Source organism: Prionailurus bengalensis, chromosome D3, assembly GCF_016509475.1.
Source record: "Prionailurus bengalensis isolate Pbe53 chromosome D3, Fcat_Pben_1.1_paternal_pri, whole genome shotgun sequence".
Lineage (NCBI taxonomy): Eukaryota > Metazoa > Chordata > Mammalia > Carnivora > Felidae > Prionailurus > Prionailurus bengalensis.
In genome coordinates this window covers 23783396-23809655 of record NC_057356.1, presented here as the reverse complement: position 1 = coordinate 23809655, position 26260 = coordinate 23783396, and the positions used below count along the sequence as shown (strand labels likewise).

The following is a 26260-nucleotide window of genomic DNA, read 5'->3' as shown; positions in this document are numbered from 1 at the left end:
CACGGTTTCCCCCCACAGGTGACCGTGGCGAGACAGGCCGCGGCCAGATGTGGGGCGGAAGGACCGGCGCCTTGCTCCGGGCGTGGGGGCTGTGGCCCGCAGGGGTCCGCGGGCGGAGACCTCTAGGCTGCAATGCTGCGTCTCTGGCCGGAAACAATTCCCCCCAGTGTTGGAACTGCGGCGGCCCAGGGGTCCCCAAGCGGGGAGACGGGTTCTTCTGCCCACAGTGCCGCGCGCTGCAGCCACCTGACCTCACTCGAGATTACTTCAGCCTCATGGACTGGTACGGAAGGCGGTTTCAGGAAATGCGCCGGGCGAGAGACACATCCGGGACTGGCGAACTAGCGTGGAGGGCCGATCATGCTTGGGAAGGAGAAGGCGGGACTCGTTAGTTAGGTCGATGGGCGGAGGCCTAGAGAACTGGGGGCGGGGACTGGGAGGGTGGGATTGCGGCCGGTGAGAGAGGAAATTGAGGGGTGGGCCTAAGGATAGGCTTTTGATCGATAGAGACCAGAATGGAGGGAGGATTGAAGGGCGGGGATGGAATTCTGGGGGAATTGAAAGGAGGCTTCAGTGGAGGGAGGGTTGGGACCTGAGAAGGGAAGCTGAGGGGCGGGGCCTGAGGGAAATGTACTGGAGTGCCAGAGAAAGCAGACTTGAAGGACAGGGTCAAAATGGTTAAAGTTGGAGTGAGGATTTTCAGAAAGGGGTACTGAGGTGTTATGCAAAATAAGGGAGTAAATGAGCTTCCAGGTTTGTGAACACATGGAGATGTTGGGAGAATAGTGCGCCTAGAGGGCTTGGGAGCTCCCCGCAACTTTCCACCTACGCATCTCTTCCATCTGACTGCTCCTGAGTTACATCCCTTTATAATAAATGGATAATCTAGTAAGAAAAACAAACAAAATAGGGTGTAAAAGCACCGAAAAACTGAACGTTGTGGTCTGAGTCTGAGGGAGAAGGGAGATTTGGAAGGAGAGAGACTGAGAAATGACTTTTTCGTGTTTTCCTCCAATGGTCGAGAAGCTTGGAGAGAGGTGAATTTGGACCGAGCCAAACTATTATGACAGGGCAGACTCCACGAATAGAAAGTGAAAGGGACTGGGTTAAAATAAAGTGGGAGACTAAGATGAAGGGACGTGGCCTCTCAAAAGATCGGGTGGGATTCGAAATGGTCCCCTTAACTCTGGGATCTGCCCCTGCCAGTCACTGCATACTTATGATGGGCTGCGGTAACACTATCCTTTAAGTTCTTGGAACACGCCCATCTCGTTCGCACCTCAGGGCCTTTGCATGTTCCCTCTGCCTCTGCATGACTTTTTCCTCTCATCTTTGATTTTTTTTTTTTAAGTGTATTTATTTATGTGGTGGGGTTGGGCTGGGCAGAGAGAGAGGATCCCAAGCAGCTTCCAGAACACAGAGCTCAAACTCATGAACCCTGAGATAATGACCAAGAGTGTGTCACCTAACTTTGCCAACCAGGCACCCCTGATTATTTTTCATCATTATTCAGGTCTCAGCTCAAATGGCATCTCTTTGTCCACCACATCTACCCCTTTCTCTGACCTTTTTCTCTTTCTTTTTTTTTTAATTTTTTTAACGTTTATTTTTGAGACAGAGAGAGACAGAACATGAACGGGGGAGGGTCAGAAAGAGGGAGACACAGAATCTGAAACAGGCTCCAGGCTCTGAGCTGTCAGCCCAGAGCCCGACGTGGGGCTCGAACTCACGGACCGCGAGATCATGACCTGAGCTGAAGTCGGCCGCTTAACCGACCAAGCCACCCAGGCACCCCTTTTCTTTCCTTTTCTTTTTTTTTTTTTTAATTTTTTTTGACCCTTTTCTCTTTCACAGCACCTACCACTTTTTAAGGTTATTTCTCTCTCTACATGTTTATTGCATCTTCCCCCATGAGAACAGGAACCAGGCCCACAGTATAAAAATACAAAAATGTTTGAGGCATGAATTTTATCTCCCAATTTCCTTACAGCAACCGTGCCTTTGGAGTGGACACAGCGAAGCTCCAGAATAGGTACCAGCAGCTACAACGTCTTGTCCACCCTGATTTCTTCAGCCAGAGGTCTCAGGTAGCCTGTGAGCCACCCCTAATCATACCCAAACACTAGTGCATGGTGGGGTGGGTAGCAGTGGCTTTGCAGTGATGTGATTATCAGAGACAGAGCTAAACACCCAGCTCCACCCTGGGACAGCTTGACCCCAGACTGCCAGGCCCTGGATCTACCCTGCACTCACAGCTTTTACCTGACTTCCCAGAAGAGTTAGAACCCATCTGTTGAAAATAAAGACAGCTCATCCCACACCAGTTCTACTTTGATGACTTCCTTAGGTGCCGGCCCATCAGTATTTTATGAAACAGTTTGTGAATGTAATGTGGCTATACCGACGGTAATAAGATTATCTTCATCTCCACTAACAGACTGAAAAAGACTTCTCAGAGAAGCATGCGACCCTGGTGAATGATGCCTATAAGACCCTCCTGGCCCCGCTGAGCAGGGGACTATACCTTGTAAGGTGATTTCCCAACCCTTCTATGCCTGACTACATGGTATCCATTGTGCTGTGGGACAGCTGCTCCCCTGTATTCAGCAGAAGAGTGCTTGAGACCTGAGTTAGTCTAGGGACCCAAAAATAATTAGCCTCAAAGACACTGAATGGAGATCGTTTTCTCTGAATACTTGTAAATCTGCTTGCCTGATTGCATTTTTTTTTTTTTTTTTTTTTTTTTTTTGCCATTTTCTCTAAATTTCAAGGATTGGATGGTGATGGCATTTAGGGAAGAGTAATTTGGGTTTTTGTTTGTTTGGTTTTTTGGTGGGGAGGAGCGGAGGGAAGAGTTCAGCACCTTAGAATTTTAGGATTTAGTAGAATCTTTACAAATATCTAGTTCAGTCTCCCGAGTGGAGGAATGACTCCTCCAGGGTCACACAGTCCCAGGGAGCAGAGAGGAATCCTGTCCCAGCTCTCTTATGTCAGTGTGACTTTCTCATACCCTACCTTCACACTCTCACTATTAAGACAGTTCCGTTTTTGTTTTTTTTTTTTTTATGCATGGTATTCTGTTCTGAAGGGTGAGTAGGATTTATGACTCTGGCCACAGTTTCTTCAACCAACCTTACTTTCTCTGCTTCATGTCCCAATAGCTAAAGCTCCATGGAGTAGAGATTCCCGAAGGGACAGATTATGCAATGGACCAGCAATTCCTCATGGAAATAATGGAAATCAATGAAAAACTTGCAGAAGCTCAAAGTGAAGCTGCTATGAAAGAGATTGAATCTATTGTCAGAGGTAAAAGATAAAATACCACTGAATGCATTTTATTGCTGTTGTGAGTACATGCCCAAGGTTAAGTGGAGAATGAATATGAAACTACGTATTGGTCATCATAATGATTCGGGGAGTATTTTTTTTCTTGATTATACTGAAAGCAATTTTGTCTGAAGTTTAGACTTGCAACATCCATAGCTTGCCGGAAGGCAGCCTTAAACCAAGAATGTAATAGTATTTTGCAGATTGCAATCCTCCTTCCTACTCATGACATCATTTAAAAAAAATGTTTTTATTTACTCTTGAAGGAGAGAGATAGAACGTGAGTGGGGGTGGGGCAGAGAGAGAGGGAGACACAGAATCCCAAGCAGACTCCAGGCTCTGAGCTGTCAGCACAGATCCCGATGCGGGGCTCAAACTCACAATCTGTGAGATCATGACCTGAGTGAAGTTGGTTGCCCAGCCGACTGAGCCACCCAGGCGCCCCCGCATGACATCGTTTACAAGTTATTATTGTCTCTGACAAAAATAAATAGGGCTTTCTGTGCACTGACAGTGTGGAACCTGCTTGGGATTCTCTCTCTCTCCCTCTCTCTCTACTCCTTCCCCTGGTAAAATAAATGAATAAAAACTTTTAAAAAAAGAGCTTGGGTGGCTCAGTTGGTTGAACGTCCAACTTGGTCTCAGGTCATGATCTCATGGGTTCGTGGGTTCGAGCCCTGCATCAGGCTCTACACTGACACCTCAGAGCCTGGAGCCTGCTTCAGATTCTGTGTCTCCCTCTCTCTCTGCCCCTTCCCCCCTTGTGCTCGCTCTCTCTCTTGCTGTCTCAAAAATAAGGAAATAAACATTTAAAAAAAAAAAAAAAGAATAAATAGGCCTTAAAAGTTCATGGAAATGCCCAAGGTCACCTTGCAGAGCAAAGACTGAAAAACTGACTTCTGATCTCATTGCTTCGCTTTCCATCTTATTGCATAGTGTATCAGTCAGGGGTCTCCAGAGAAACAGAACCAATAGTATATATGTATACATGGAGAGAGAGAGAGAGGGAGAGAAAGAGAGAAACCTATTTTAAGGAATTGGCTTACATAATTGTGAGAGCTAGCAAGTCTAAAATATGGAGGGCAGACCAGCAGGCTGGGAAACTCAGGCAGGACTTCTATGCCCACATTATCAAAGCTAATCTTTACTTAAAGTCAACTGGCTGTAAATGTTAATCACATCTACAAAATACCTTCACGGCAACATCCAGACTAGCATTTGACCAAACAACTAGACCATAGCCCAACCAAGTTGACGCATAAAATTAACCATGCCATGTACAAAAGTTTCCAAATTCTCCCGATTGTATGCACGTATGTACTTTCACAAACGTTTGTGGCATGCCTACTATGTATCAAGCATTGTGCACGACACAGTGAATAAGAAACACACAGCCCCGGGCCCGTGTCTTCATAGAGTTTATATATTTCAACTCATTGTGTCCAAAATGGAGTTCATGAGCCTCTCCCCTCCCTCCTTAAAAAACTACTCCTCTGCTGATGTTCCCTAAGTAAATGACACCATCCAGTTGCAAAGTCCAAAACACTGAGGAGGCATTCTTAACAACTTATCCTCCCTTACCCCCTTACCCCCGTAGACAGTCGTCACCAAATCTCGAAATGCCAACCTTCTAAATGACCCAAATCTGTGTTTTCACTGCCAGCACCCTGTTCCAAGCTACCATTCATTCTCACTGGGACAACTGCAGTAGCTCTAGACTGGTCTAGCTGTACCCTCAATCAAATATATTCCCACATTGTGATTTGTGTGATCTTTTGAAACCCAAGTCTAATCACATTACCCTTGGTCTTACTTTAAAATTTAACTGGCTTCCCAGTTAAAGATCAAAGTCTTATGGGCTTCCAGGGACCTGTATGGTCTGTCTTCTTCCTCGCAATTGCCTCTCCACCTTAGGCGCACAGGCTATTTCTAGTTCTTCATCTGTATCAAGCACCTTTCTACCCTAGGGCCTTTGCACAGGCTGTTCTTTTGCTTGAAACCCTCTTCTACTTCTAGTTAACTCTTCTTCCTCTAGATCTGGGGGCAATCATTCCTTCCTCAGAGAATCCTCAGAGAACCTCTTTATCTATACCTCTTGACAGTGGACACTCCCCCCTTGTAGGACCAATCACAGTTGTAACCTTACTGTTCTACATGAGATTATTTGACCAATTTCAACCTCCCTCCCTCCTTGGACTGGAAGTTCTACAGAGGCAGAAATTGTATCTGCTTTTTGGTCCCCTCATATCCTCAGTCCGTGGAATATTATTCACAGGGTATATTGGTGTATAACAGGGGCTCAGTAAATATTGAGTGAATCATGATCAAAGAATTACTTGTTTAAAAGCAGTAAAATGACAATTGGTGAGGGGAGGTCTATCAGCCAGGAGTGTATCAACAGCCTTACACCTGGGTGGTGTTGGGAGAAGAATTCAGTGCTTGCAATTAGAAGCCCCATCTGCACAGCTTTGGAAGGCAGAGGACTATGATGCTGTACTGTAAGGGAGTCTTGGGTGCACTGTCAACACTGCCACTGAATTTATGTGTGACCTTGAGCAAGTGACTTCACCCCTCCGAGCCTCAGTTTCCTTATCTGTAAAATGGAGATAACATCAGTACTGGTTGTTACAAGGATTAAATAAATGAAATAAAACAGGTAAAACGCTTAACACAGTGTCTGGCCTGTAGCAGGTGCTCAGTCATTGGTGGGGGTTATTCTAGCCCTAGAGTAAATGTCTGGTTTTGAACAGGTCACTGACCTTCGTTTAGATTAATTCCTAAATTTCTTTCCCTATAGGCACCTGCTAAGGCCCAAGGTTAGTGAGTGCGTATTTGAGGGCATAGGGCTAGTTAGATCTGGGACAGAACTTCAGAGCCTCTAGACTCCTAAGCCAGTGTTCTTTTGCCAACACCACATTGCCAGTTTCCCGCCACTGTATGAGAATCTGGGCACTTGGGGTCTGTTCCCAGCTCCTCCACTCAACCGACCATGTGACCATAGGGCCATCTCCCAATACCTGTAACTGCCTGCAATGCGGATATAACATGTTTGAAAATGCTTTGAAAGCAGGCACCATATAAATGATTGATACTATTTATATCTGGAAAACACACATAAAATTCTTCATTTTCTAATGAAGACCCAGCAGAAACATCAGGTGGCCGCTTCTCTACCTCGTTTGGCATCTTCTCTCTTATGGTACAACATAATCTAAATGTTTCATTTTCCTGGGCGGCTGTAGAAGTTGCAAGAGATTGCTTGAAACACTGTAATGCCCTGCCCTAGGCAATCCTAGCTTGCTAATTTTCTCCTGCTTGAAATCTGGAAGATTCATACTACTTGATGGAGATAATCAAAGCATTTCCTTGTCCTGTTTATTTTATTTATTTATTTTTATGACTCTATAGCCATTTTACAAGACTTAGTGATTGCCCTTCAGACCTTTTTTTTTTTTTTTATGTTTATTTATTTTTGAGAGAGAGAGAGGGACAGAGAAAGAGAGACAGAGGATCCCAAGAGGGCTCCATGCTGACAGCAAGGACCCTGATGTGGGGCTCGAACTCACAAACCGTGAGATCATGACCTGAGCTAGAATCTGCTGTTTAACCAACTGAGCCACCTGGATGCCCCACCCCTCAGACCTTTCGTAAGTAGAAAAACATAATGTAACTAGGGTCAGCTGCACCAAACAGGAGCTGTCTTCATGGGACATGTGGAGACAGAGTTTATGAGGCCTTACCCTGGAATCTAAGCTCCCTGTTGTGTTGTGTTGTGTTGTGTTGTGTTGTGTTGTGTTGTGTTGGCTGTAACCAGCTACAAAGTGTTACCCTGACATCATTAGTCTATTTGAATAGAAAAATTAAAATACTGATTTTCTCTTTCAGCTAAACAGAAGGAATTGAGTGACAATGTGAGCAAAGCTTTTGAACAAGGTACTTTCTTCATTTCTTGACTTTCTTAAATATGAAAATAGATTGTAAGCACTGAGGTATAACTCTCCATTCAATAAGTAGCTATTATATATCCATCCTAGGATAGGTACATGAGGAGCTATAAAATATAGGCAAGCCTACATTTCTCCCTTCAAGGATTCACAGCCTTGCTAGAGAACCAAGTGGTATGCCAAAAAACAGTGATATGCCAGAGAAAGATTAGATGAAAGTGCTTCTATTCCCCTTTAACAAGTGGGAGAAGTGAAGGTGAGGGTTGTAGGCTGAAGCCAATAGAGACAGATCCTGAGGGCAAGGCTGCACAATCAACATTTGGCAAAGCCTGCACACCCCTTTCTTCTGCAAAGCCCAGGAGGAGAAGCCCGTGGCAGAGCTGTGCCCAAATTACAAATATGGGCTCTTCATCCTGGTCCCCATTGCTCCTGGTTCCCAGGTTGAAGAGATTGGGTCTTTTTCTAGCTATTTTGAAGCAAGAACAGTCTTTTTCTCCATCCCAGACTTATGCCACCCCTTAAATAACAAAATAATGGCGTTTTACCCTTTACCTGAGAGATCATTTGATTGTGGGAAGCAAAAGGCCACTCAAGCTAGCCCAGATCAAAAGGATATTATTATAATGAATTGGGACTATCTCCCAGAATCCAAAGAGAAAGTCCCTGTGATGATTATAGTACACAGTGTGATAAGAGCTCTTCTGGGGCAAAGCCTGGGGACCAGAAAGCAGTCTGGAACCAAAGCTGTGGTCACAGACTCAGTGCCTCTGGCAATTCCATTCCATCCTCTCCTCACTGTAAACCAGCTCCATCACCTTCCTCATTAGCGTGCAGTGCTCCAAAATGCCCTCCCCCACGGGATGACTCTTTAGTCCTTCTTGGTCTATTACCTTATAAGAACAAAGACTTTGACCATCTGATTAGAGTCCCCTAGACCCATCTCTGGATTCCTGAGAGAGGGGATTTGATGGAGCCAGATGCCCATTCCAGTCCAGCTAGTGCTGAGGGCATAGGCTTATACAGGGTGCCGCCCAGTTTGCAGGGACTGTAGGAGCCCATTCGGAGGCATAGGCAGAGGGAAGGTCTCTAAAAAGATGTGAGAGAAAGCTAGATTAACAGCAGAAGAGTCTGGAACCTAGGCTGATACATCTGCCTGAAATCCATGAACCCAGCCCACTGGCTAAGATGTTCACGTACGTATTCCACCATCTCCTAGCACATGTTGGCAGATTTTTATGTTTTTGATTATGAAATATAATTTTTAAGAAGACTACACAATACGTAAGTACAATTTAAGGAATAAAAACAAAAACACCCATGTCCCTACCGCTCAGCTTAAGAAATAGAACATGCACAGAAGATATACAAATGGCCAATAAGCACATGGGAAGATGTGTAGCATCACTAATGATTAGGCAAATGGAAATCAAAACCATAGTGAGATACTACCTCATACTCATTAGGATGGCTATTAGAAAACCCAGAAGATGACAATTATTGGTGAGGGTCTAGAGACATTGAAACCCTTGTGCACTAGTGAAGGGGATGTAATACAGTGCAGCCACCGTGGAAAACAGTACGGTATTTCCTCAAAAAGTTAAAAATAGAATTACCATACAATCCAGCAATTCCACTTTTTTTTTTTTTTTAAGTGTATTTATTTGTTGGAGTGGGAGGAAAGAGAGGGAGAGAGAGAAATCCAAAGAAGGCTCTGCGCAGAGCCTGATGCGGGGGTCAGACTCACCAACTGTGAGATCATGACCTGAGCCAAAATCAAGAGTCAGAGGCTTAACTGATTGAGCCACCCAGGCACCCCCAGCAATTCCACTTCTGAGTTTACACCTGAAGAATTGACTCAAAGAGATACTTGCATACTGTCAAAGATAAAGCCATATACTAGTTAAAGTTGTAAGGATAGGTTTTGATCAGTAATAACTATCGCCATAGGGAAAAGAATGCGGTGTGAACTGAACTCCAATTTGTACAGAGATGACTGAGCATTTTATTTTATTTTATTTTATTTTTCCAACGTTTATTTATTTTTTGGGACAGAGAGAGACAGAGCATGAACGGGGGAGGGGCAGAGAGAGGGAGACACAGAATGGGAAACAGGCTCCAGGCTCCGAGCCATCAACCCAGAGCCTGACGCGGGGCTCGAACTCACGGGCCGCGAGATCGTGACCTGGCTGAAGTCGGACGCTTAACCGACTGCGCCACCCAGGCGCCCCATGAGCATTTTAAATTAAAGGGAGAGAGAGGGAGGGGGGTGAGTGTTGTCTCAGTAGAGTCTGGGAAATGAAAATTACAAAAATGGGAAAGTAGTGGGGGTTGGTCCATGTGAAACCGACCTGGGTTGCTAACTGGGGCTTAATTAGAGTGGGGCTCAGACACTAAGAGACAGGCCCTATTTTCTAGTGTTGGCTGCAACAAACAGTATGAAAGAGACAGCAAGAGACATTCTTCTTTCTCGGAACAATGGAAGTCCATTTCTCATTCGATCTCCCTTTGTTTATTAAGATCTAGCTGAACCATCTGTTGCTACTTGGTAGGAGAAGATATTTACTGGATGACATGAGCAGTCAGGCATTTAATGAGGAGCATCTTTATGGAAACAAAAAGAAAAACAAAGATTAATGGTGGGAGCAGACTGTAAAGCCAGTTTCTGAGTCCAGAGGGTGGGCAGTCACTTAAGACTCGAAACTCTTAAGCATCTTTACATGGTGGTATGAGGATGCCAGTGACAATCTGATAGATATCTTAGTTTATAGCTTGAATGCCAGTAGTGATGGCATAGACATCAATGTCACAGTCATGGCTACTTCCCAGAGCAGAGCATGGAAGACACAGGAGTTCTGGTGGATTTTCTGGGTAGCCCAAGTGGCAGCAATGGTTGCCCACACGTGATTTGTAGTGACAGGTTCTTTGATGTTTATATCAAGTTGTCTGGCATCAGCTTACAGGGCTTTTTCAGATCATGGAGGAAAGGGCAACCACAAGACAAGCTGAGTCCCAATAAGGACCTGGGCAGTCAGGTTTTAGTTCTCAGTGATGCCAACTCAGGAGAGAAGGAGAAAAATGGGAAACAGAAATTTGGAGAGTTGTAGGCAAATATTGAAGGAAACTAGGAGGGTTAAGAATTTGCTAAGGGCTAAAAAAAAAAAAAAAAAGAATTTGCTAAGGGCTGACAAAATGTGTAAGATGGCAGGAAGGATCCAGTTCGGTTTTCAGGAAGATAATAACCTCAGAGACAATGAGCAGAAATAGATTCTGGGTGTGACATACTTTTCCACTGTCATGAAATTTCTCTCTACAGTCACCCCCCTTTTTAATCAAATGTTATCAGTGGGGTGCCTGGGTGGCTCAGTCAGTTAAGGCTCTGACTCTTGATTTCAGCTCAGGTCATGATCTCACGGTTTGTGAGTTCAACCCCCGCATTGGGCTCTGTGCTGGCAGCTCGGAGATTGCTTGGGATTCTCTCTCTCCCTCTTTCTCTGCTCCTCCCCCACCCCAAATAAATTTAAAAACTTTAAAAAAAAGGTTATCAAACTAAGAATAGTTTTGTTTGCAAAATAATTTTAGTTTCATTAAAGTTGGCCTAATTATTAACATGAGTGAAATGAGAATGGTAATCAACCATACAGATTAAGTTTCCTTTATGGAACCTTTTATAAGGAATCTCAGATTGGACTTTAAAAAGCCTGTTAATGCTAGGAATTCAAGTGAAGAATTCACTGTCAGACATCACCTGCACTACCTATGGACTTGGGTGAATTCCTCTTTTCTCGAGGTTTCCCAAAACATCCTAAATTTCCTGGGCCTATGGGAAATGACCTACTTTACTCACGTGTAAGGCTGGGAACCCTATAAGCCAGGTGCCAGCCCAGTTTTTTCCTAGAGGGCTTTGTAAGCTTTGGTTCCATAAAGTCAACCTTACCTCCTTAAAATTGTCCATTCTGTCTGATTTTATGCATCATTTTCAAATGTGACATTCCTATCAAAGCTTTGGTCATAAAACCAATGTTTTAAATTATGTTCTATTCTGTTGACTATCTTCCTGAGCCTAGCAAATAGATACAGTGCCATGAAAATAATAGTGTCTTTCTCTGATGGACTTATTTTGCTATGCATTATACTCTCTAGTTCCATCCATGTTGTTGCATATGGCAAGATTTCATTCTTTTTTTATGGCTGAGAAATATCCCATTGTATATATGTATATACCACTTATCTACCCATTCATCAGTAGTGGACACTCGGGCTGTTTCCATAATTTGGCTATTGTAGACAATGCTGCTATAAACATCAGGGCGCATGTCTCCCTTCGAATTAGTATTTTTGTATTCTTTGGGTTAATACCTTGTAGTGTGCAATTGCTGGGTCATAAGGTGGTTCTATTTTTAACTTTTTGAGGAATCTCCATCCTGTTTTCCAGAGTGGCTGTACCAGTTTGCATTTAAGAAACAAAACAAATGAGAAGTGCCTGGGTGGCTCAGTCAGTTAAGCATCTCACTTCAGCTCAGGTCATGATCTCATGGTTCATGAGTCTGAACCCTGCATTGGACTCTCTGCTGTAAGAGCAGAGCCCACTTGGGATCCTCTGTCCCAATCTTTCTCTGCCCCTCCACCGCTCGCACATGTGTGTGTGTGTGTGTGTGTGTGTGTGTGTGTGTGGTGGGAGGGGGGGCAGTTATGTGCACTCTCTTAGAAATAAGTAAACGTTAAGATTTTTTTTTAATAAATGAAACAAATGATTATATGGGAAAAAAAGAGGAAGACAAACCAAGAAACACACTTCTAACTATAGAGAACAAACTGATGGTTACCAGAGGGAAGGTGGGTGAGGGGATGGGTTAAGTAGGTGACGGGGATTAAGGAGATGAGCATTGGGTGTTGTATTTAAGTGCTGAATCACTAAATTGTATACCTGAAACTAATATGACACGTTATGTTAGCTAACTGGAATTTAAGTAAAAACTTAAATAAATACATAAATATTTTTTAAATGTTTGTTTGTTTGTTTATTTATTTATTTATTTATTTATTTATTTATTTATTTATTTTTGAGAGAGAGCACACACACAAGCAGGGAAGGAGCAGACAGAAAGGGACACAGAGAATCCCAAGCAGGCTTGCTGCCAGCACAGAGCTCACTGCAGGGTTCTAACCCATGAACCATGAGATCATCACCTGAGCCAATATCAAGAATCTGTGCTCAATCAACTGAGCCCCTAAATATTTTTTTAAAAACAAGACTAAAACTTCCTGGATCGTTAAGTCATAAACCCATATGCTTTTTTGGTTTTGTTTTTATTATATATGTATGTATGTATGTATGTATGTATGTATTTTTATTTTAAAGAGAGAGAGCACAGGTGGGGAGAGAGACAGAGAGAGAGAATCTTAAGCAGGCTGCACCATCAGTATGGAGCCCAACACAGGGCTCGATCCCGTGACCCTGGGATCACGACCTGAGCCAAAATCAAGACTTTTTCTTTAGAGTTTTGAAAATCCTAACATCATTTATCATTTTAGTCTCAGGGTTATTTAAGCAATGCCATCAGAAGGCTATACCTCAGGAGTACCTGGTACAATCTTTTTTCGAGGGTCTCTGAGACAGGCCCTTTTTGTTAACTACAGTAGTCTGCCATGTTGCTGGTTGCAAGAGCTTGTAGGAAAGCATCAGCGTAAAGCAACAACTCTCTGTGGATAGCAGAAGACTTAAAGTGACTACGGTTAAAGACCTGATGAAAGATCATTGTAAAAATACTACGGATGACAAGGAACTGTGGTTGTTTCTGTAACACAGCACATTTTGAAATAATAACTAGGCTGATCACAATATGCAAGAACCTATTATAGATAGAGCATTGACAAATTTCTGGGAACTTTATAAGATTTCTGAAATAATAGCATTCTACCCATACAAATATAAGCTCCAGAAAGTTAAGTATCTCTTCTTTGACAATGCTTCCCATGTAATATAATTTCATCGAATAAACCTAATTAGTTTTAACATCTCTCCTTTTAGAAGGTGAGAGAACAAATCCTTTGAGGTTCTCCAGGGACCCTCAGAAAATTCAAACTTAGTTTTAGGTCAGGAAGACTTTATTTAGAATTTGATTTTGGGAAGTTGTCTGAAATGTCGAATGCTTTAAATATTTTAGGATCATAGGTCATTGTGAAACAATACTTAGTTATCCACTTAACAATGTGATGATTGTTAAGTGATGAAGGCAAATATAAGCAGTAACATGAAAAATAAAGAACCTTAGCTCCAAATAGGGAGAAGACTCTTCTCTGAAGCAATGAAGGACATGATAAAGACAACATGAAGCACAGAAAGTTACTTTGATAAGACACACAATGTATGTTTCCTAGGCAGATTGCTCAAAAGGTTAAGAAAAATATTTTACAGTCTTTTATTAAGAGCAGACCTGGGGCACCTGGGTGGCGCAGTCGGTTAAGCGTCCGACTTCAGCCAGGTCACGATCTCGCGGTCCGGGACTTCGAGCCCCGCGTCGGGCTCTGGGCTGATGGCTCAGAGCCTGGAGCCTGTTTCCGATTCTGTGTCTCCCTCTTTCTCTGCCCCTCCCCCGTTCATGCTCTCTCTCTCTCTCTCTCTCTCTCTCTCTCTCTCTCTCTCTCTCTGTCCCAAAAATAAATAAACGTTGAAAAAAAAATTAAAAAAAAAAAAAAAGAGCAGACCAATGACCCAAGAAACTTTGTCATTTTAACAGAACAAAAACCAAACTCTGGTTTTCTATCAGTGCACTATTGACGTTAAAGTTCATTTCAAGGGGCACCTGGCTGGCTCAGTCAGTGGAGTGTGCAACTCTTGATCTTAGGGGTATGAGTTTGAGCCCACATTAGGTGTAGATTACTTGAGAAAAATAAAATAAAATCTTAAAAAAAAATAAAACTAAAAAATTGAAATTCATTTCAAAAATATGTATAAATCCACTTAATCTTAACCAGCTTTGACCTCACAACATAAAATTCCTTTTCCACAAATGCTCTACAACTTTCAATATCCATTCATATTTTGTTGTATTCCTTCCTTCCTTCACATTCTACTTTAGGACAAAATTACTCCTTTATCTTAACAGAAACATATTCTTCATTCTTCGTGTACTTTTCATATAAAAACATATCCTACGTTTCTTCCAGTATTTGTACCCTGAAGTTGTAGTCATATTTTTTTATATATTGATTATAAATTTTAACCATTAGTAAGCTTTATTTTACTAGGAAGTAGACAATTGAGAACTATAATATGCCAGTATTCTGTAGTAGTAAGCAAATTTATGACTATACCATCTCATAAACTGTAGAGGTATATATGCTTCCTGTAATACATTTTTTTTTTAATATGGCAAGAACATGTTTATTAAGAGACTCAAAATCATTGGCCTCTCTGGACCATATAAAAATAAATAGCCAATGGACACCTAGGTGGCTCAGTCAGTTAAGCATCCAACTCTTGATTTCCACTCAGGTCATGGGATTGAGCCCCAAGTTGGGCCCTGCACTGGCAGCATGGAGCCTGCTTGGAATTCTCTCTCTCCCCGTCTCTTTCTCTCTCTGCCCCACCCCAGCTCACACACACTCTCTCTCTCAAAGTAAATAAACATTTAAATATATATATATAAATAAATAAATAGACAAAAATATATAAATTTCGGGGTATCTGGGTGGCTCAGTCAGTTAAGCATCCGACTCTTGATTTCAGCTCAGGTCATGATCTCACGGTTTCGTGAGTTCGAGCCCGGCATGGGCTCTGTGCTGACAGCAGGGAGCCTGCTTTAGATTCTGCCCCTCCCCTCTTTCTCTCTAAAATAAATTAACTTAAAAAAAAAAAAGTATATAAACTTAAACTTTTGCTTAATAGTAAATGTTTTAGTAGTGCCTGTGTGGCTCATACAGTTAAGCATCATTCTTCAGCTCAGGTCACGATCTCAGCCCCGTGCCATCAGGCAGGGTGAGTTCAAGCCCCACACATCAGGCTCTCTGCTGTCAGCGCAGAGCCCACTTGGGATCTTCTGTCCCCCTCTCTCTGCCCCTCCTCCGCTCTCTCTCTCTCTCTCTCTAAACAATAAGTAAACATTTAAAAAATAGTAAATGTTTTAGCACTTTATCTTATTTAGAAGTTATTTAGATATTTCATGAATATCCATTATTTAACTTAGTTTACTTAGCAAGACTAAGGTTTCAAGTTGCCAGGAAGATTTTGGACATGATTTTTAGGCAGCATATTATAAAACATAATTTTTGTTGGGATAAATAAAGTTTGTCAGAATGATTTAATTTGAGTAATATCAGATTTACCATCTCTAGAATCTTAAACATCTAGTTAAATATAATATTAGGTTATTTGACCAGTAAGTCCAAATAGAATGAAAATATATGTTTGCATTTTATTTAATGTTAGCAACTCTATAAACATGCCTATTTTATTAAACCCAACAATATCAAGTTAGTCTTATTTACCAAAGATTTATACAAATTACGTAGCAATGAAAAATATTTGAGTTGGCTCCTATAATTCTGGAAGTTTTAGAAGACTTAATTTACATAAGAACTTATTTCTAAGCCAATTAAGATACAACTCCTTTAAGGGATTTGATAAATTAATTTGGTAATCCCATCTGGAGATAGAGAAATATCATTCATATATGTATATATGCATATATGAATATGTATATGTGTATGTATCATATATATATGATATATACATACATATATATATGATACATAGACACAAATACAGATAGTTCAGTTTTCATTTTTAAATTTTATCTGTAAGTCAGACTGGCTACCTTTGTCAACAGAGTTGGTTTATTCTTGTTTGAAATGAAGCCTCACATTAATGTCTCTGTTTATTTCAGATGATTTTGAAAAAGCCAAGGAAATTTTAACAAAGATGAGATACTTTTCAAATGTAGAAGAAAAGATCAAGTTAAAGAAGATACCTCTCTAATGATTACTAGTTTAAAAGTTTTAAAAATAAAGTTCTTATATATTTCTTTTCTGGCTTCTGCTAATTGAGACTAGAGATGCTTTGACCGCTTATAGCATCTTAGTTAAACCCGTGGCTCAAACATCACGGGATGTCGAAGTTTGTCATGAGAGGAAACAGTGTAGCCAGAGCTTGGGTGGTCCATTCTTTGTGTGATATTTAATACAGCATGCTCCTCCTCTAGGCCAGTAAGTGAGGAAGTGGGGATGTGGCCAGCTTGAGGCCCTGGAGAAGGGGTTGGCAAGTTTTTACTACAAAGGGCCAGATAGCAAATACTTTAGGCCCTGTGGCCCATACTGCCTCTGTTGTAACTACTCAACTCTGTCATTGTAGCTTTTTGTCTACAAAACAGGCAGGGGACTAGATTTGGTCCAGGCTTTCCCAACGTCCACCCTAGAACCACATCTTCTTTCTAATTAGTAGTGCCCTTGTTACCACAAACTGCATTCAGTTTGGTAACCATGCAGAGGTGCCTAAGAATCTCTCAGGCCTACATTTCAGAATGTAGATAATATTATTACCAGTTAGTCTGGTATTTAACACCAACCCCATTTCCAGCTTCACCTTGGTGGGGTTGGAGCAGTTTTAATTTCTTTCTGGACAGTTGACACTCTCTTTTCTATTCCCCCACTCCTCTAATCCACCCGAAGAACAACTCCTGCTTACTCTTTTGGATCTTTGGAAATTCAGATTAAGTTCTTGATTCATTTCTAGAAGGGAAAAAAATGTCCCCCCTTTTTTTAAGTCTCTGGATTAAGGAAGATTAAAATAGAAAATTCTGCTTAAAAATTCCAAGAACTGAATGGGTGGCTCAGTCATTTAAGCATCCAACTTTTGATTTTGGCTCAGGTCATGATCCCAGGATCATAGGATCAAGCCCCACATCGGGCTCTGCACCGAGCCTGGAGCCTTCTTAAGATTTTCTCTCTTTCCCTCTGCCCTTGTCCCCCACTGGTGTGCTCTCTCTCTCTCTCTGTCTCTCTCAAATAAAAATAATAATAAATAAAGAAATTCCAAGATGGGTGCCTGGCTGGCTCAGTCAGAGGGACATGTGACTCAATCTCAAGAGTTGTGAGTTTGAGGCCCACATTGGGTGTAGAGATTACTAAAAAATCAATAAACTTGAAAGAAAGGAAAGGAGAGGAGGGGAAGGGAGGGGAGGAAGGAAGGAAGGAATCTGAAGAAATGACAACTCTTGGAGAGAATTATTTGTTTATAATTGAAAAGTGAGAACCAAGGTTTAACTCCTAGAGCTTAAAACTGCAGCTCTTTGGGGCACCTGGGTGGCTCAGTCGGTTGAGTGTCCGACTTCAGCTCAGGTCATGATCTTTGGATTCATGAGTTCGAGCCCTGCATCAGGCTCTGTGCCGACAGCTCAGAGCCTGGAGCCTGCTTCAGATTCTGTGTCCCCCTCTCTCTGCTCCTCCCCCCATTCATGCTCTGTCTCTCAAAGATAAATAAACGTTAAAAGAATTTTAAAAATTTTTTTAAAAACTGTGACTCCTTTGCATCCTCCCTCATCCTTGTCTAAAATTTACATCTCATGAATCCTAATCCTGTTATACTGAGTTTGTTAACATTTTAGGATTTATGGATCTTCTGAAGGCAAATTATTAACCACAGCAGCTGTCTGGCTTAATGGTATTTAGGAATATCAGCACAATCACCAACTCTCTCACATTTTACGAGGAGAATGAGTTATTTGTCTAAAAACACACAGGGAGTCTTTAAGTAAACAATTACAATGCAAGCAAATGTCCTGATTAAATTGGGTGCTTCTGCAAAGGAATAGGAGATGAAAGCAGTGCTTGAAGTACTTCTGCAGACAATCTTCATTCCTCCTTCAGAACAATGACCAGAACCAACACAATCTGACCACAAAAAGAGATCAGATAAACATCTTTGGAGGAATTTCAAAGAAACTTTTCCCCTACCTGTTGCCATTAGCTAGGAAGCTCACTATGCCTCCCGGCAAACTACTTCTGATTTAAGGGCTAAAAAAAAAAAAAATTTATTTCTGAGTCTGGGATTACTTTTTTTTGTTTTTCCTTCACTCTTTCAAATTCTTTCCCTGTTAGTGTAAAGTCTAAGTTTAGTGGGACTTCTAAATCCAGGAACCTTTGCACGTATTCCCTGATAAAGCCCTTATGGGGAAGTATACTTCCTGGCATCTGCAAGATTAGTAGCCCTATTTGGATTAAAGGGTTTTTTTTTTTAATTTTTTTAATGTTTACTTATATTTGAGAAAGAGAGACAGAGTGCAAGCGGGAGAGGGGCTGAGAGAAGGAGACAGAATCTGAAGCAGGTTCCATCCAGGCTCTGAGCTGTCAGCACAGAGCCTGAAGTGGGGCTCCAACTCACGGACCACGAGATAATGACCTGAGCCAAAGTCAGACGCTTAACTGCCTGAGCCACCCAGGCACCCCTCTTTTTTTTTTTTAAGTTAAGTAATCTCTACACCCAATGTGGAGCTGGAACTCACAACCCCAAGATCAGGAGTCACATACTCTTCAGACTGAGCCAGCCAGGTACCAAGTGAAACAAATTAAGCACTCACCTCCCTCCCCACATTATTCCCAATATAGAAAAAATGTATCAGAACAATAAGAGGTTTTGATTAATTTGTGATTATTTCTTCTCCAACTCTGCTGTTCAGACAGGCCCAGTCTTGTGGATTGGATGGGTCCCCCCAAAAATTTACATGGTGAAGCCCTAACCCCCAGTGTGGCTATACTCAGAGATGGTACCTCCAAGGCATTAAGGTTAAATGAGGTCATAAGGGTAAGGCTGTCATCAGACAGGATTCATGTCCTTATGAGAAAAGATACTTTCTCCCTACACTCATGCACTAGGGAAAAATCTTGTGAGAAAGCCAGAGGGAAGGCAGCCAGGAACAGATTCCTCACCGGAAATAGAAACTAACCATGCTGGCACCTTGATCTTGGATTTCCAGCCTCCAGACCATGAGAAAATTAACTTCTATTGTTTAAGTCACCCAGTCTGAGGTATTTTGTTATGGGATCTGACCTGTCTGATACACCTGGATTTGAATCCTAGCTCTGCCACCCATTTGCTTGAGTCCACAATTACGCTAAGCTTCATTTCCTGTCTCTAAAATGGTGATAATAATACCTATTTCACAGGATTGTTGTAAAGATCAAATGAAATAAATTATCTAAACAAATTGTTTAGCCCAGTGCATCGCATATGGGAAGCACTCGAATGTGACTTTTAAAATTATAATAACTACTGGGGCACCTAAGTGGCTCAGTCAGTTAGGTGACTGACTTTGGCTCAGGGTCATGATCTCACAGCCCATGAGTTCAAGCCCCATGTTGGGCTCTGTGCTGACGGCTCAGAGCCTGGAGCTTGCTTCAGATTCTGTGTCTCCCTCTCTCTCTGGCCCTCTCCAGCTTTCACTCTGTCTCTCTTTCTCTCAAAATTAAACAAAAATTAATTAAAAAAATTTTTTTAACGTTTTATTTATTTTTGAGACAGAGAGAAACAGAGCATGAACAGGGGAGGGGCAGAGAGAGAGGGAGACACAGAATCCGAAGCAGGCTCCAGGCTCTGAGCCATCAGCCCAGAGCCCGACGCAGGGCTCAAACTCACGGACCGCGAGATCGTGACCTGAGCTGAAGTCGGACGCTTAACCGACTGAGCCACCCAGGCGCCCCAATTAATTAATTAATTAAAATAAAATTATAATGACTACTTTTATTATTTGGCAACAAAGTCATATCTTTTCACATCAGAGTAAACAATACCCCTTCAGCAGAGTTTCAAGCACCTACTTTGTGCAAGAGAATGTTCAGCCCTGGAAGAAATGCATAAACAGATGCTTCCTGTCTATTTGGGTATTATACCAATAATCAAAACAATAATAAAAGTTCCCATTTGCTGGGGAGACTGGTTGGCTCAGTCAGTAGAGCATATGACTCTTGATCTTGGGGTCATGAGTTTGAGCCCCATATTAGGTTCAGAGATTAGTTTTAAAAAATCAGTAAAAAAAAAAAAAAAAAAAAGTTCCCATTTGCTCCATAGTTACTATGTGTAATATTTTGCATGAATCCATCAAATTATACCCAATTCAACTCATTTCACAGATGAAGAAACAAGCTCCCAGAATATAAGAGTCAAGAGCTAGGATTCAAACCCAAGTCTACCTCAGCCTGTGCTCTTAGGGAGGCTGAACCCACCAGATTAAGCACCAGCCAAGAAGATTAAACAATTTGCACACCAGGGGCCATTTACCAGGGCCCATGCCAAACAGAAGCAGGACTTGACCCAAGTCCCTATTTCCAAGGCCTGCACATACAGCTTCACTGGGCATAGGGAGGGATCGCTTTAAGGTAAGAAGGTTTCAGGGAAGAGGGGGAGTAGAGTCCAGACAGGCAGAGAGAAGCTGCTTGTATCATGTGTCCCCAAGCCCCATCCCCTGGTTGAATGACTCTCTAGGAAATCTCACAGGACTTGGTATATCGTCCTACTCATGGCTACGATGTATTACAATGAAAGGATCAAAAGCCAACTCAACAAAGGGAAAAGGCACATGGGATGAAGTCCAATGGCAACCAGGCACAGGCTTTTAGGGGTCCTCTCCCAGGAAGTCCCACAGGGCACGCTCATTCCGCCAGCAACAAGCTATGACAACCTCTGTGAAAATGTCATCTGCAAGGGAAGCTCATTAGAGACTCAGGACCCAGGCTGTTTCTTGAGCACTGGTCATATGAGCACTGATTGCCTAGCATGTGCCAGAATTCTAGACTCCCAGAAGGAAAAACACGTAGTCAGCATAAACTACATTGTTTCTACAATTTAGGTACAGTGGGCCAGTCTTATCAATCCTGGGAATAACTAAACTCTCCCCAAATCCAAATTCCCAGCCAAGGGCCAACCTTGTCAGCAGACCTTTCTAAGGATATGCAATCTCAGGACTGCTATGTTAACTTTTTTTCTGCGCAAGAGCCAAGGGCATTCGCATCAGAGCAGAGGGAATTCTATAACAAATAATCCAAAAGCAGAGAGGAAGGTGCCTCCATTGCTGAAGGGCTTTTTCCCATCTCTGTGGCTGCCACCAAGCAAAGAGAAAGATGCTGCTCTGAGTCAAGATAGTAGTCAGGCCTCCTAGGGTGTTCAATAGCAGGTGACAGAGCCTGTGCCTGACTTGCAGGTAAAGCTTTACTTTGACAAAGAATTCTTCTGGTTCTGTCACTTGTAGAATGTATCAGAGGTGGCCAGATAAAAAAAATACAACACACCATCTTGTCCTTTCTCGGGGTCACAGTCAGGAGGCAGAAGAATCATCAGAAATGAATCATCAGGGGCTCCTGGGTGGCTCAGTCGGTTAATGTCCAACTTCGGCTCAGATCATGATCTCACAGTTCGTGAGTTTAAGCCCCGCGTCAGGCTCTGTGCTAACAGCTCGGAGCCTGGAGCCTGCTTTAGATTCTGTATGTCCCTCTCTCTCTGGCCCTCCCCCACTCATTCTCTCTGTCTCTCTCTCTCTCTCTCTCTCTCTCTCTCTCTCTCATAAATAAACATTTTTTAAAAATTAAAAAAAGAAAACAAGAAACAAATCATCAGAGTACTGAGGGGTACTCTGGGCTTCAGGCAGAAAACAAACACATGGATGACAGGGGGAGAGAGGGGAGGGTGGGTACTAGGGAGGGGGGAGGTCTTCAAGGAAATGCCCCATCTCAAAGCCGGGGAGGAAGGGGAGACACAACTCAACCCTGGTAATTGTTGCCATGGAGAGATTCAGACACTGTGTTGACAAGTCTCATGACTTTTTTCAAGAGAGAAGCTGGAATTGAGATTTTAACAGGATATTTCCCTGGGACTGCAGAGACCATGGAAGCACCAAACAAGAAACACCTAACTCAGCTGGGGTAAGGGGAGATGCAGGATGGGCTCTGCAGAGGAGATGATGTGAGAGCAGTAAGGTTAAAAAAAAGAAAAAAGAGAGCCCACCTAGTGGACTAAGGAAAGAAGAAATCAAGTTACGAATTACATTTGTGATACTGCAGATTTCACAAAATCAGACTGAACTGGGTTTCACATCTGGTGCTTCCTCTTCTGTGTGACCTTGAACTGTTGTCTGAGTTTCTTATCTGTAAAACATGGAAAGCCATAGCACCACCCTCAACAATGAGGACATATGTACAGGACAACAGAAGTGAGGAGAATATAAAGGACATCAGAAGCGAGGAATATATAAATAGTGCACATAAAGTACTTAGCACAAAGCTGGACGCTGCACTCAGCAAATATTACTAGAAGCACAGAATGAGATGGGAGCAGAGAGGAAGGGCCTTTGGCCTCAGCGGGGGAGTTAGGGGCAGATTCGTGGAAGCTTCCTGAAGACATTTGGTGTTTCCAGATAGGTAAGCAGGAGACATGGCATACAAATGAAGGAGAATCTACTGCACTGGGGTTGGTGGGGGGAAGTAGGGGAGGGGCAGAGATGGTATTGAGAGAGAGGCAGCTAGGTTAGGAAGAGAAGTACAGTTGACCGCCTTTTTTTTCCCCTAAGTTTATTTATTTTGAGGGGGGGAGGGTCAGAGAAAGAGAGAGAGAGAGAGAGAGACAGAATCCCAAGCAGGCTCCACGCTGCCAGCACAGAGCCCAATACAGAGCTTGAACCCACAAAGCTGTGAGATTGTGACCTGAGCCAAAACCAAGAGTCAGATGCTTAACTGACTGAGCCATCCAGGTGCCCCTGAAGATTTTATTTTTAAGTAATTTCTACACCCAATGTGGGACTTGAACTTATAACCCTGAGATCAAGAGTCGCATGCTCTAGGGGCGCCTGGGTGGCGCAGTCGGTTAAGCGTCCGACCTCAGCCAGGTCACGATCTCGCGGTCTGGGAGTTCAAGCCCTGCGTCAGGCTCTGGGCTGATGGCTCAGAGCCTGGAGCCTGTTTCCGATTCTGTGTCTCCCTCTCTCTCTGCCCCTCCCCCGTTCATGCTCTGTCTCTCTCTGTCCCAAAAATAAATAAACGTTGAAAAAAAAATTTTTTTTAAATAAATAAAAAAGAAAAAAAAAAGAAAAAAAAAAAAGAAACAAAATGTGCTCCTGACCACCATTTATACTGCAAACGTTGGTTGAGAAGCCATCACTTCTGTCTATGCTGTTTTTGTATATGTGTGTGCTTTTATCATTATGATAATATTTCCTATTTTGTCTGGCTTTCTTAGTTTCAAATTTTCAGAGAAGTGGAAGAAAGCTCACTAAACCCCTATGTATCTCTTATTCACAGTAGTGCCAACCCCCCTAGCATATGTTAGGGAAAAAATGGCACACACCACTAGAATCTCCCTAGAATATGCTAGAAAAAGAATGGGGTGGCCAGTATGAAAGGTGGCTGGGAGGGGGTGGGGGCACCCTCTCCGGAAGGTGCCCGCCCCCCCTCCCAGTATTACAGTACTAGGGAATTAAAAAAAACTGGGGAGGACGTCTGGGTGGCTCACTGGGTTAAGTATCTGACTTCGGTTCAGGTCATGATCTCATGGCCCATGGGTCTGAGCCCTGTGTAGAGTTCTGTGCTGACAGTTCAGAGCCTGGAGACTGCTTCAAATTCTATGTCTCCTTCTCTCCTTCTCCTTCTCTGTCCCTCCCCTACTTCCACTCTATCTCTGTCTCTCTTTCAAAAATAAACATTAAAAAAATTTTTTTTAATTCATCATAAAAAAAAAAATAGGAAGAAGTAGAAGAAAAAAATGGCTCACAACACTAACAAGCTAGATGGTTTGTATTGCACACAGATCTAAGCCAACTTGCCCATGCGTGGCTATTGGGTTCCTTTAGGAAGGTGTTACTCTAAGGAAGGTGTTACTCTAACTAACTACTCAAAGTTAGTTACTCTACCATAACTTTCTACCAGATTTGTTGTTTTTTTTAAGTTGTGTATATACCATAAGGTTCAGCTGTCTAAAGTGTACAGCTCAATGGTTTTAAGCCACTAGGTGGCTCAGTCAGTTGAGCGTCCAACTTTGGCTCAGGTCATGATTTTGCAGTTGACGAGTTCAAGCCCCGCGTCCAGCTCTGTGCTGACAGCTCAGAGCATGGAGCCTGCTTCAGATTCTGTGTGTCTCTCTCTCTGCCCCTCCCCCACTCATACTCTGTCTCTGTCTCAAAAATAAAATAAACATTAAAAAAAAAAGTGTAGGGGCACCAAGATGGCTCAGTTGGTTAAGCATCCAACTCTTAGTTTCGGCTCAGGTTGTGATCTCACGGCTTCGTGGGTTGGAGCCCGGCATCGGGCTCTGTGCTGGAAGCATGGAGCCTGCTTGGGATTCTCTCTCTCTTCTCTCTCCCTTTCTCTCTCTCTGACCCTTCCCCACTCATGCTGTCTCTGTCTCTCTCTCAAAATAAATAAATAAACTAAAAACAAAACAAAACAAAACAAATTATAGACCACATCACCGTGTTATGCAGGTAAAACATCTCTGGGTGAAACTTCATTAATAAAGTTTCGGATTTTTTAAAACACGTGTGAGGACTGTGAAAACCAAGTTTAATGAGTAGCTAAGAATTTGTACAGTAGCCCTTCCATTGTTTCTTGGAACAATGTGGAAACAAGGAAGGTATTTCATTTCTCAGACTAATTGCCCATTTATTCTGCCCCGGTAATGGGCACCGAAGAAACCAAGGAATTTCATGGGTATTCTCATTGACATTAACTCCAAAGAGCCGTGTGAGAATCCCTAATTTCAAGCCTACTCTTGCCAGAATCCATTCTACAAGGTGCTCCAAGAGTTTAGAGTGGGAGCGCTTGTCATTGCCTGCAATCTACAGTAACTCCCCTTCTGGCTCCAAAAACACCACAAACACCTCCTATACTGGAAAGGTCTGTTTGCATGCAAAAGATGGCAGTTGTTTTTCGAGAAAAGGACAAATGTATGCAAAAATTTTGAGGTGAGAGGGAGGAACAGAGAAATTCAATGGAAAACAGAGGAAAATCCAAACTGCTGGCTGCAGACATCAGGTAGGGAGTGGGAAGAGATGAAGCTGGGAGGTAGGCAGGGGAGGGATCCTGAAGGAATAGGAGTCTGGTAAGGAGGCTAGACCTTCACCCGAGAGTAATAGGGAGTCATGGAAGGGTTTAAGGCAGGGGAGGAACACATCAGGATTGCATAGTGGACAAATATCTCTGTCTGTGCTATGGCTAACAGGCTGGAGGAGCTAGAGTAGAGCAGGAAGACTGGCTAGGCGGTTCCAGCAAGCAAGAGATCATGGAGCCTACAGGGTCATAGTGGTACCAATATCCCACTTTCTGCAAAGTCCTACTTGCTTATGGGAGGAAGCTGCCACCCACTGGGACTGTGCTTACCAAGCAAGTGATATTATCTGTCTTGCCCCTTCTCTCCTGCCCCAGGCTCTCTTGTTGATGTTGACCTGAGAAGCCACGTGTAGATGCCTCATCACCACGATCAGTGCTCACCATGGCCATGCCAATGTCAAGATGACCCAGTTAGTCAACTAATAATAAACAAGGAAAAAAGTGGACAGGAGACCTAGACTAAAGGAGACTCAAGAGACAAGGAAACCTAATGCAGTGTTGAATCATGATGCCATCTATAAAAAGACATTTAGAGACACTTGGGAAAATGTGATTACAGATTAGGTGATTTTATTTTTTATATATATTTTAAAAATCCATGTATTTATTTTGAAAGAAAGAGTGAGAGCAGGGGAGGGGCAGAGAGAGAAGGAGAAAGAGAGAATCTCAAGCAGGCTCCACACTGTCATCACAGAGTCCAATGTGGGGCTTGAACTCACCAACTCCGAGATCATGACCTGAACCAAAATCAAGAGTTAGACACTTAACCAACTGAGCCACCCATGTGCCATGGGTGTTTTTAAAGAATTATTACTTTTGTTACATGTGATAATAGGATTTGGTTACTTTTCTTTCTTTTTTAAGCATTTGTTAGAGATAAACACTAAAACATTCACAGATAAAATATG

General features: G+C 42.6%; 1 protein-coding gene across 5 annotated transcripts; it reads left to right on the top strand.

Annotated features, from left to right (window-relative positions):
• Nucleotides 1-47: 47 nt before the first annotated feature.
• Nucleotides 48-25853, top strand: HSCB (HscB mitochondrial iron-sulfur cluster cochaperone). Of its 5 annotated transcripts, none has more exons than XM_043558037.1 (6): nucleotides 48-283; nucleotides 1991-2087; nucleotides 2438-2527; nucleotides 3162-3306; nucleotides 7213-7260; nucleotides 25668-25853. In XM_043558037.1, exons 1-6 carry the CDS (start codon nucleotides 48-50, stop codon nucleotides 25703-25705), a joined length of 654 nt encoding a protein of 217 aa, XP_043413972.1. In that variant the 3' UTR covers nucleotides 25706-25853. The 5 variants fall into 5 exon arrangements, with proteins under 5 accessions (XP_043413972.1, XP_043413970.1, XP_043413971.1 ...); XM_043558035.1 differs by lacking the exon at nucleotides 25668-25853 and adding an exon at nucleotides 16157-16295; XM_043558036.1 differs by lacking the exons at nucleotides 7213-7260; nucleotides 25668-25853 and adding an exon at nucleotides 16157-16295.
• The last annotated feature ends 407 nt before the right edge of the window (nucleotides 25854-26260 follow it).

Excerpts from the sequence above, each read along its gene's own strand:
- HSCB (XM_043558035.1), top strand. The coding sequence starts at position 48 with ATGTGGGGCGGAAGGACCGGCGCCTTGCTCCGGGCGTGGGGGCTGTGG. Across the intron at positions 2,528-3,161 it reads TGAGCAGGGGACTATACCTT|CTAAAGCTCCATGGAGTAGA; the intron begins GTAAGGTGATTT and ends ATGTCCCAATAG. Across the intron at positions 7,261-16,156 it reads GAGCAAAGCTTTTGAACAAG|ATGATTTTGAAAAAGCCAAG; the intron begins GTACTTTCTTCA and ends TGTTTATTTCAG.